General features: G+C 46.9%; 1 protein-coding gene across 1 annotated transcript in view; it reads right to left on the reverse strand.

Moving 5' to 3' along the window:
* Positions 1-12,263, reverse strand: part of tjp1a (tight junction protein 1a) — a gene marked incomplete at its 5' end in the record, with an annotated part of 88,507 nt that overhangs the window by 38,494 nt on the left and 37,750 nt on the right. Inside the window, 4 exon segments of the mRNA XM_084308186.1 lie at positions 2,884-2,979; positions 4,153-4,337; positions 8,922-9,141; positions 11,323-11,431. Of these exon segments, the coding sequence (XP_084164312.1) occupies positions 2,884-2,979; positions 4,153-4,337; positions 8,922-9,141; positions 11,323-11,431 (610 nt within the window).

A 12,263-nucleotide genomic window follows, 5' to 3' on the forward strand; every position in this document is an offset into this window, starting at 1 on the left:
GAGAGAGAGGGGGGGGAGAGAGAGAGAGAGAGAGAGAGAGGAGAGGGGGGGGGGGAGAGAGGGGAGAGAGGGGCGGGAGAGAGAGGGGGGGGGGGAGAGCGAGAGAGAGAGAGAGAGAGGAGAGGGGGGGGGAGAGAGAGAGAGAGGGGGGGTGAGAGGGGGGGGGGGGGGAGAGCGAGAGAGAGAGAGAGAGAGAGAGAGAGAGAGAGAGAGAGAGAGAGAGAGAAAGAGAGAGACTCTCGGGTAAAATCTAAAGGAATGTGAAACTGTGTTTATAGTGTGAAATTAAGCTGAAAGAGAAAGGGAGAGTGAAAGGGAGATCAAAATTAAGGGAAAAGGTCACAATCTGACCAATTTTAAAAGGCTTATTATAAAAAGGTCGAAGCGTAAAGTAACACTGTACACACAGTACACACTACATACAGGGTGTGATTTGAGTACTTTTTTTTCCCAGTTGTTTCCAGTCTTACAGCTTATAGTTGTAGCCATTTGGACGTTGCTTCAAGACATTCTTACTAGTAGTGACACACCTATAGCTTGGACCTATAAACGATTAAGGGATTAAGGATAGGTCACTAAATCTAGTTACAAACCGCTCACCTTTTTACCCACCACCGCACATCTGGTCAGACCTCGCTCACTGCCCTGTAACCTTTGGCTCTCTTCTCCTTCCCTTTCCCATTTCTAGAGCCATAAACATGCCGCGATCGCATGTAAACTCTCAATGTCAACTCAACAACTCAAAGACAGCCGTCGTTGTTGTTGTTGTTTGTCACTTTTGATGGGATTTCAGAGTCCAGGCAGATTCGACAGTGGACTAACACACGGTCTATTTAACGCTGAACATATGAGCATCATCACAACACTGTAGCACTAGCAGTCTCAGTCCATAAATAGTGTACAGTTATATATCTATGCACGGTTGAAGCAGGGCTGTAGTGTTTTCAGCCTGGACTTCAGAGCAGAGCAGGTCGTTAGAAAAGGACTCGTTGTCTCAAAGGTCTCAAAAGTGATTTTTACTCAACTATAACGACGGTTCTTATTGATATTCAACCGAGACGTACGTAAAATCACTTCTCGGGGGCAAGGATTTATTGTAGTTCCCAATTCATATAAAAGATTGGTCCGTCATGATTTAGCATGTCAGCACCACGGATTCCCATCATTTCCTGGGAAGCCAACGTTCATTCCTGTGGGAAGGAGGATGGGAGTTGGTTGGAAAACCCTGGAGACAAACCTGAATTTGTTTATCTGCTTGGATTTTCCAGTAGGGCCTATATGGTATTCAAAAGAAATGTGCAGGGTTCCAGTAATTGTGGGAGACTATAGTGCTGTGAATAAACCTGGAGCTTGGCGTTCTTCTCTGTTCTATTACAAAATGATGCACTGCTTTGTCTAGTGGTGCACGATATATATACATAATATAATATCGGCCGATATAATACCAATACTTTTGGCTTTGGCCATTTAAGGCCTACTACTGTACTTTTTTTTTCCTATCCACTTTTTCTCCTTATTTTTCTATTTTTCTCCCATCCCAATTCCGTATTGCCAATTCTCCCCTCCCCTGTCTTGAACGTTGTTAGGCCATGCCCCCCACTGGTCGGTCGTAGTGAGGATAGAAGCCTTGCATCACGTGTCCCCTCCGGCACACGAGGAGGCAGCCTGTCGCATCTTTTCACCAGACAGCGCGGACTCTCGGTGGCGAGGAGTAACGCATGGGAGGCTCACGCTGCCCCCGATACTTCCTGTCTCTGCTGTGCAGGCGTCACCCAACCGACCTGTAGGAGTCGCTGTCCACAACGTCCAATCCCCACCCATCGTCTTTCCACCCGCTACCTCTGCCAATTGGGATAGTATGACGACTGGCCCAAGCCGCAGGCAATGCTGACTCGGGGAGTCGAGACCGCAGTCTCTTGCATTGGTGACGAGCGCAATCTCCGCTACGCCACCCAGCCGCCTGGCCTACTACTGTACTTTAAAGTTTTGAACTGTTGTACAATGTTCTCAGAATACAGTGACTTGGACTCAACTCAAGTGAGTTAGATCATGTCTATTGAGAATACTCAGGGTTGGCTTATCCATAGTGTGAATTGGGGACACACTTGTATCCTTTATAAAAAAAAAAATTATTTAAATATTTATTTTTATTTAACATGTTTTGGTCTTAAATCGTTTAAAAATATCAGTCATTTCTGAAAAGAAATGACAAAAGTAAAAAAAAAAAAAAAAAAAAAAAAAAAAAAATCACAAAAAAAAAAGTTTTTTGGAAAATAGCTCTTTATTTGATTAGCATAAAAAAGTGTTTTCTATACAGATGCATCGGTAAATATCGGTATCGGCCAGAACAGCAATATTAACATCGGTTATCGGTATCGGCCACAATGTTCACATCGGTGCATTACTAGCTTCGTCTATAAAGTCACCATCTATTAAGACGCCGGCTGCTCCAAAGCGAGGAGAACATCAACGCGCTGCGACTCTGGTCCCGGGAGCGTTACTTTACACCCTGACAAAAAGGCCCGGACGAGGAGACAGACCATGTTCCCCACAAGATATTGAATTTTATGGAAGAATCGCCCCCCCCCCCCCCCCCCCCCCCCCCCTTCCTCCTGGCAAATCGCACCCTGTTGCTACAGTATGTATAAAGGGAAGGAAGAAAGAGACAGAGGGAGTGGAGGGAAAGTGACTCAAACCGTGCCCTCTTTTCTTGATCCACCAATCACAACCGTCCCCCCCCCCTCCCTCTCTGCGGGAAGCAACGAGTGTGATTGGAGGATCAAGAGAAGAGGGCAGAGTTACGAGATAGGTCCATTGGTGACAGTGCTATGGATCAACGAGACAAATGGACGGCAGGGGACCACTAACGGTAGAGATACTCACTCGCTAGTTCAAAGATGTCTGGCTCCTCCCTGGCTAGTTTCTCTCGGCCCGCGTCCGCTATGGGCCCAAAGATCACCACCGGCCTCAGGAACCCGGCTGGAACAAGCGAAGATCACGTCACGGAGGTAAACAAAGACTCGGGTTACATTTGCATTACATTACATTACAGTCTCCGTGTATTTTAAATTGTAACCGCAAACGTATCCGAGAATGGTCAACATGGTATATTTAAAAGAACACGCCTGGAAAGAACATGGAAGCGGACATGTGGCCCGGTTGCCTGAATACTTTCGACAACAAATGTTTGTTTTCCGCGTCTCTGATTGGCCCGCGCGTTTCTGGTCATGCGACAGTTTCTACACAGGTTAAGCTTAGGCGCTCTTTCGAAGTTGGTTATGGTTAGAGTTTGTCTTAGAGCGTGACGGCGATAGAATGCCAGGTAGTTTGCAGGCTGTTCGACCCGGAAATAGGCGCAGAACTTGCTGTCCCACGATTGGCGCATATGTCACATGACCTGGCCAATCAGAGCGCAAAACTCGAACGCGGAAACAAACATTTGTTGTCGAAAAAGTATTCACGCGACCCGGTTAGCCAGCTAGGCATTGTACAACTAACACCTCTCCCAAAGGCTACCCGGCACTGTCCGCTTCCATTCATTGTGCTAAGCTAGGCTAACGTGCAGCCAGATGGCTTTCTACTGAACGCACAGAGAGAGGAAACTGGCATCTTCTTGTGCGGCACGGTGGCTCAGTGGTTAGCACCGCTGCCTCACAGCAAGAAGGTCGTGGATTCGAACCCCAGCAGGGGGCCTGTGTGTGTGGAGTTTGCATGTTCTCTCCCTGTGTTCGTCAATAGGGGTGTAACGGTACACAAAAACCACGGTTCGGTACGCACCTCGGTTTTGAAGTCAAGGTTCGGTACGGGTTTTCGGTACAGTGGGGGGGAAAGCTTGGCTTTCCATGTTCCACTCAGGGGTGATGTAGTGTCCAGTAACTAATTGTAGTTGTAGGGCTGTCAACGAATATTCTATATTGAAATTAATAATCGACTTGTTAAAGAAAATAATAATAATAATAACTCTATTAGATTGTGAAAAAAACAGCCCCCGGCGGGCGGTCGTTAGTGGTTAACATACCGCTGTATTCGTTCTGTACGGTACACACTGAAACGGTTCGGTACGGATACGTGTACCTTTACACCCCTACTGTCCAGTGATGAGGTAAGGTGTGTGACCCTGTGACCCCGTGACCCCGTCCCGTAGAGACCCACCTTCCCTCAGCACCACCCTCTCGTAGGCGGGGAACTTGGTCTGGACCGGCTGGGCCGACAGGTCCTCCCTGCTCTTCCTCAGGTTCCTCTTGGAGCTGCGCAGGCCGCGGAACCGCCAGAAGTCCGCTCTGTCGCCCCCTGGTGTCTTGGGGAGGGTGTACTGTACACTGGACAACTGCTCCGCTCTGTGGGGGAGGGGGGGAGGGTGGGAGAGAGAGAGAGAGAGAGAGAGAGAGAGAGACAGAGAGACAGAGACGGAGAGAGAGAGAAAGAGAGAGAGAGACAGAGAGACAGCGAGAGAGAGACATGCAGAGAGTGAGAGAGACAGACAGACAGAGCGAGAGAGACAGAGACAGAGAGAGAGAGAGAGACAGAAAGAGAGAGACAGAGAGAGACAGAGAGAGACAGAGAGAGACAGAGAGAGAGAGAGAGACAGAGCGAGAGACAGAGAGAGAGAGACAGAGAGAGTGAGACAGAGAGACAGAGAGAGAGACATACAGAGAGAGAGAGAGACAGAGAGAGAGACAGAGAGAGAGAGACAGAGAGTGAGAGACAGAGAGAGAGAGTGAGAACAGAAACTGAGTTGCACTTCCTCACCAAATGTGAAAAATATAAATATATTAGAGAAACGCATTTTAAAAAAATTTGAATTAATAACAAAAGGGTTTTCTCGCACTACCAGATACAGACACTACCAGTCCTACTAGGGGAGGACTCAACAAGCTGTGAGCCAGCGGCAGCCTATGTTGCTGCCTGCCACAGACTGAGGGACAGTGAGTGACAGTCACCTGACATGTTTACGCCGTAATATTTGATGTTTTATTTTATGATGATATTTTGTATGTACTTATATCTGTTTGTAATCCATGTTTGTGTTTAATATTGCTTTGGCAACATGTAGAAGTACGTCATGCCAATAAAGCCATTTGAATTTAATTGAATTGACAGAGAGACAGAGAGAGAGACAGAGACAGAGACAGAGAGAGAGAGACAGAGACAGAGAGAAACAGAGAGAGAGAGAGACAGAGAGAGAGAGAGAGGCGGGTCAGCATTCTTGACTCGAATAGAAACCACAAGCAAGGACGCCTCTTATGCAGCAGCAACAGCAGCAGTAGAATCTGACACCATTCACTGTGACTCAGATAGTCAGCGTGGAGATATATATATATTACTGTATGTGCAAAAGGCCAATGTAAGGAATATAATGTAAGGCCATGCGTTGTATCGCAAATAGCAATGAATAAAAACATGCCTCCCTTGCTCTTTAGAATAGATTTTTGTCTGGTATTTTTCTTCTTCTTTTTTTTTATTAGGAAAAGGGATGTTTTGTTTTCTGCGAAAGGCCTCGTAGCCAGGAGATCATCACCGAGGCAGAAGAGCTGACACAGTGATAAACATGCCACAGGTATGTAGCGACTATGTAGACGATGTCTTCTGCCCTGTCAGCGAGGAGCGTCGTGGTGAGGGATCAGTCTGTAAACGTAGCCGGGGGGGGCGCTGAAGGCTACGGAGACGACGACGGGGCCAAGATAACACAACAAGGCCGTCGGCTGGTGATATATCCTGCCTCCCGGGCGAGCCCCCGCCGTGGACGCTGTCAGGTCCTCTACTCGCGTTTCGGAATCTTGGTCAAACAACATCTTCAACCAAAGAAATTGACATTCCCTAATAGATAGCGTGTACGTAAATGAAAATGAATCCGTCTGATAAAGAGATAGGTGTATATACGTAGATGAAAATGAATGCGTCTGATAAAGAGATAGGTGTATATACGTAGATGAAAAGGTATGTGTCTGATAGGGATATATTATTAGAAGATTGTATAATTGGTTGATATGAACATAGATAATGTATGTAAAAGCTAAATACCGTAGTATATTATGCTGTATTGTATTATGAATTTGATAAGGAGTATTTATTAGGGCTGTCAGTTTATCGCGTTAATTCAATTAATTAATTACACAGCAAATTATCGCGTTATGAAAATTAACTCAAAATAAAAAATAAAAAATGCATTTAAATATTTTTTTATCTCATTCAAGAACGTAGAATACACATTTACAGACTTTTTTCTTTTTTAATGGTACATTTGCATGTTCTTGGTATCTGATTCTAGGGACATCTATGGATCTCAGGGAATGTATTCCCAGTGTCAGAAATACTGTGTCTGTTACTAGGCTTGAGTAAACTGTAATGAACCAAATGAGAATATCAATTAGATTAATTACAAATCCTGTAATTAATTAGATACATTTTGTTTAATCGCCTGACAGCACTAGTATTTATTGTTGTTTTAATTGTATGTATGTGTGTGAATGTTGTGAGTGTATAAAGTCTGTAACTGTATTTTACGTGTTATGGACCCCAGGTGGGGATCTAAATAAACGTAAACTTAAACTCTCACAGGGCTTTAACGTCAACCTGGAACCTGGGACGAGGTCCTACTGTGTCATCTTACAGGTTTCTACAGGTTCAATTTACCACTTTTTAAGACCACTTAAGAGCAAAAATGTAATACCAATTTCACGACCAATGCGAGCGAACAAAAAAAAATAAACACACATACAGTAGCGACTGCCGATTTAAATTCTCACACGTTCCATACAAGCTCTCGCTAGACACACCGAGCTCCTGGTGACCTAGCTAGCAGTTCCTCCAGTCCATCATGTCTACAACAACACCGCGAATGGAGAAACTCACGTGATCCACAGGGAACATAACGATAATAATAATAACTAGGGCTGCAACTAATGACTATTTTGGTAGTCGACTAATCTGTCGATTATTTTATTTCTTTGATTATATATAAAAAAAAATTTTTTTTTTTTTTTTGCACTACCTATCTTTGTGAAAGTGGCTTCTCAGCTCTGGTCCAGCTGAAGACAGAGCAGAGGAACAGATTGGACATTGAGCATGACCTCAGAGTTGCTTTGAGACTCTTGTCAGGACCAAACAACATCCCCAGTTATCCCATTAGTTCCCCCAAACTTACTGTCGTCTGTTATGTTAAGCTAAGAAGTCTTCAGCTGGCTGGACCAGAGCTGAGAAGCCACTTTCACAAAGATAGGTAGTGCAAAATAAAAAATAAAAATATTTATTTATTTTTTTTTAATGACTAATCGACGCAACAATTCCTCGTCGACGATTTTTTATAATGTAAGGCGCAGCAGCAGCAACATCCAATCCACTTTATTTATAAAGCACATTTAAAAACAACAAAGTTGACCAAAGTGCTATACAAGTCCCACCACATAAGATAAAAACATAAAAAAAAATAAAAGCACACAATAAAAACATATACAATATGTCATGTAAAAAAAGGCAGGTCTAGGCGGCTGAGTGGCGCAGTGGGCAAGGCGCTCGCCACTAACGCAGGAGATGCTGTTATCGAGCCCAGCTCTCGGTGTTGCTACCGGCTTGGCCGGCCGTCATACTAACACAATTGGCAGTGTTAGAGGGTGGGAAAGCCGGTGGGTGGGGATTGGACGTTGTGGACAGCGACTCCTACAGGTCGGTTGGGTGACGCCGGTGCGGCGGAAACAGGAAGTATCGGGGGCAGCGTGAGCCTCCCACACGTTACTCCTCGCCACTGAGAGTTCGAGCTGTTGCGGTGAAAATATGCGACAGGCTGCCTCCTCGTGTACCGGAGGGGACACGTGATGCAAGGCTTCTATCCTCACTACAGCCGACCAGTGGGAGGCATAGTCTAGCAACGTTCAAGACAGGGGAGGGAAGAATTGGAAATACGAAATTGGGATGGGAGAAAAATAGAAAATGGGGAGAAAAAGTGGATGAAAAAAAAATAAATAAAAAGGCAGGTCTCTCAAAAACGGTTTAAAAACACAGAAAGCCAGAGCAAATAGATGTTTTGAGGCGTGATTTGAACACCTGCAGAGTGGGGGCCTGCCTAACCTGCAGAGTGGGGGCCTGCCTAACATGCAGAGTGGGGGCCTGCCTAACATGCAGAGTGGGGGCCTGACTAACATGCAGAGTGGGGGCCTGTCTAACATGCAGAGTGTGGGCCTGACTAACATGCAGAGTGGGGGCCTGCCTAACATGCAGAGTGGGGGCCTACCTAACATGCAGAGTGGGGGCCTGCCTAACATGCAGAGTGGGGGCCTACCTAACATGCAGAGTGGGGGCCTACCTAACATGCAGAGTGGGGGCCTGTCTAACATGCAGAGTGGGGCCCTTCTAACCTGCAGAGTGGGCGCCTGTCTAACATGCAGAGTGGGGGCCTGTCTAACATGCAGAGTGGGGGCCTGCCTAACATACAGAGTGGGGGCCTGCCTAACATGCAGAGTGGGGGCCTGTCTAACATGCAGAGTGGGGGCCTGCCTAACATGCAGAGTGGGGGCCTGTCTAACATACAGAGTGGGGGCCTGTCTAACATGCAGAGTGGGGGCCTGCCTAACATGCAGAGTGGGGGCCTGCCTAACATACAGAGTGGGGGGGGCCTGCCTAACATGCAGAGTAGGGGCCTGCCTAACATGCAGAGTGGGGGCCTGCCTAACATGCAGAGTGGGGGCCTGCCTAACATAGAGTGGGGGGGGCCTGCCTAACATGCAGAGTAGGGGCCTGCCTAACATACAGAGTGGGGGGGGCCTGCCTAACATGCAGAGTAGGGGCCTGCCTAACATGCAGTCATTCCAGAGCTTTGGGGCTGCCACAGCGAAAGCACTGCCCCCCCCCCCCCCCCCCCTAAGCTTCAGCCTGGACTTGGGAACAGCCAGGAGAGCCGTGTGCGTGTGAACCAGCCCCGGCGGTACCTGTTCTTGTTGGGGATGATGCCCCTCTCCACCTCCTGGTGGTTCTTGCCGATGCGGATTGCCAGCCAGGAGCCCAGCTTGCCGTTGTAGAGGGTGTCCACCACACGGAACACCTCGCCCTTGTTGAAGCTCAGGCCGTACGGCGACTCCTTCTCGTACTCGAAGTGGGTCCGGATGTAGAAGGAGTCGCCCACGTCCGACTCCACTATCCTCCGGTACACTGAGGGGAGAGGAAATCACATTGTGGATATCTGAATGTCCCCCCAAGGGGATCAATAAAGGAATATCTTATCTTATATCACACTCGATATATACGTGTGATAACATACACCGCGTTAGGTGTTTTTGTAAAGGGCTGTGTCAATTGTTGTCTCTGTGGGGGCGTGGGATACGTCATCAAAATTCATTAAATTAACATTTTCAAGTTCTTGGTGAGAAATTAAGACTTAAAAAGTTAAAAGGCACATTGAAAACTTGAACACGCAAACATTTTGGGAAATTAGCTTACCGTCTTCTCCAGAGAGATACCAGTTTCCTCTCTGTGTGCGTTGAGTAGAAAGCTATCTGGCTACACGTTAGCCTAGCTTAGCACAATGAATGGAAGCGGACATGTCTATCTTCTTGTCTCTCTCTCTCTCTGGAGAAGACGGCAAGCTAATTTCCCAAAATGTTGGCGTGTTCCTTTACATAGGTACATTGAAAACTTGAAAATGTTAATTGATATACACAGTTGAGTACACAGAGCATGCCGGGTGTAAGCTATAGACAGCCATGCTCTGCCACTGTGTGGCTCTGGCCATGACGCTGCCCTGTGAGTGACTCACCAGCCCAGGTGTAAACTATACCATGCTCTGCCACTATAGGGAGGTGTAGTCTGACGTCGCTCTGGACCGCCCGCGAGGTCCACCCGTATAGGGAGGTGTAGTCTGACGTCGCTCTGGACCGCCCGCGAGGTCCACCCGTATAGGGAGGTGTAGTCTGACGTCGCTCTGGACCTCCCGCGAGGTCCACCCGTATAGGGAGGTGTAGTCTGACGTCACTCTGGACCGCCCGCGAGGTCCACCCGTATAGGGAGGTGTAGTCTGACGTCACTCTGGACCGCCCGCGAGGTCCACCCGTATAGGGAGGTGTAGTCTGACGTCACTCTGGACCGCCCGCGAGGTCCACCCGTATAGGGAGGTGTAGTCTGACGTCACTCTGGACCGCCCGCGAGGTCCACCCGTATAGGGAGGTGTAGTCTGACGTCACTCTGGACCGCCCGCGAGGTCCACCCGTATAGGGAGGTGTAGTCTGACGTCACTCTGGACCGCCCGCGAGGTCCACCCGTATAGGGAGGTGTAGTCTGACGTCACTCTAGACCGCCCACGAGGTCCACCCGTATAGGGATTTATCATTGGGAAAATGGATTATCGGCTATTGTAACAATTCTGCCTCATGAACATGAAATGAAAGCTTTCCATTTTTGCACAAAATGAGTTCCCTTCTATCACTAACATTATTGTTTAAGCATTTTTGGTTGAAATAAAATTCAGCGATTTTTTTTTACGATCAATTGCGAATATTTTCACGTCGAGCTATAGATTGTGGATGAATACACACAGAAAGGTACACCGTGCAAATGTTCATGCTTTATTTGTTTTAAACGAGACGATTTAGTAATGGGAAATGGGGGAAATACGTTGCGATTTCGCGAGGTGGACCGGCCAGAAACAGCAATGACGTAACCACTACACCTCCCTATAGACCAGGAAGTAACCACTACACCTCCCTATAGACCAGGAAGTAACCACTACACCTCCCTATAGACCAGGAAGTAACCACTGCACCTCCCTATAGACCAGGAAGTAACCACTACACCTCTCTATAGACCAGGAAGTAACCACTACACCTCCCTATAGACCAGGAAGTAACCACTACACCTCCCTATAGACCAGGAAGTAACCACTACACCTCCCTATAGACCAGGAAGTAACCACTACACCTCCCTATAGACCAGGAAGTAACCACTACACCGCCATATAGACCAGGAAGTAACCACTACACCTCCCTATAGACCAGGAAGTAACCACTACACCTCCCTATAGTCCAGGAAGTAACCAATACACCTCCCTATAGACCAGGAAGTAACCACTACACCTCCCTATAGACCAGGAAGTAACCACTACACCTCCCTATAGACCAGGAACAGGAAGTAACCACTACACCTCCCTATAGACCAGGAAGTAACCACTACACCTCCCTATAGACCAGGAAGTAACCACTACACCTCCCTATAGACCAGGAAGTAACCACTACACCTCCCTATAGACCAGGAAGTAACCACTACACATCCCTATAGACCAGGAAGTAACCACTACACCTCCCTATGAGGCTCTGGCCATGAGGCTGCCCTGTGACTCACCATCCTTCTTCTTCTGTGCCAGGATGGTGACCTCTTCTCCTCTGGGAAGGTCCAGCAGAAACAGCACCGCCTCCTCCCGAATGATGTTGGCAAAGTCCACGTTGTTAACCTACACACACACACACACACACACACACACACACACACACACATAGAATCTTTATTTACTTCATTTCATTTCAAACCTTTATTTATACTCGTGAAAGCACTGAGGTTTCCCTCATTTACAGTGATGACGAGTTAACAAAGGACACAAATATCATAACAGTTAATAATTACAATGAATTACAATTACTACAATGATGGATTAAAAACAATTACATGATTCAGTACATAGGTCAAGTGCAATGCCTTTAAACTCCATGAATGACGTTCACATAAAGACAATGTTTAAAGGACACAAATATTATCAGTGCACTTGTACATTGTGGGTTATTCCGATACATTCGTGGCCAAATTGACAATGGCAACCAAAGCTACAAGTGGAACAAGAAACAAGAAAAAGAAAAAAATATATATTTCTAAAAACCTGTGTCGACGTGTGCCATTTTCCACAACTTTCCCAGGCCTGGAATTGACCATTTTCGAATTATGAACCCTGCCTGTTCATGAATGCAGAAAACGGAAGGTTTTCCTCTGATGGAAGGTGATCAAAGGTTCTCCTCTGGTGAAGAAACCTGACGTCGGCTTGGAAGTCAAATCTATTTCAATGCAGTTAAGGTCACTTGTTTACTTAACTCCTTAGTGGAGAACATAGACTCTGTGGCAGCAAGAGTGTATTTCATTTCCTGGAGACTTGAGCAGAGAAACCTCAACAGCAGTAGCCTCCTCCTCCTCCTCCTCCTCCTCCTCCTCTCCCAAACACAATAACACTGTTTATTGACTCTGCTTCGGGGGGCGGCCAGAGAACCAGAAACACATGGTCCGAATCACCGAACCTC

Source organism: Notolepis coatsorum (genome assembly GCF_963971535.1).
Source record: "Notolepis coatsorum genome assembly, chromosome: 2".
Classification (NCBI taxonomy): domain Eukaryota; kingdom Metazoa; phylum Chordata; class Actinopteri; order Aulopiformes; family Paralepididae; genus Notolepis; species Notolepis coatsorum.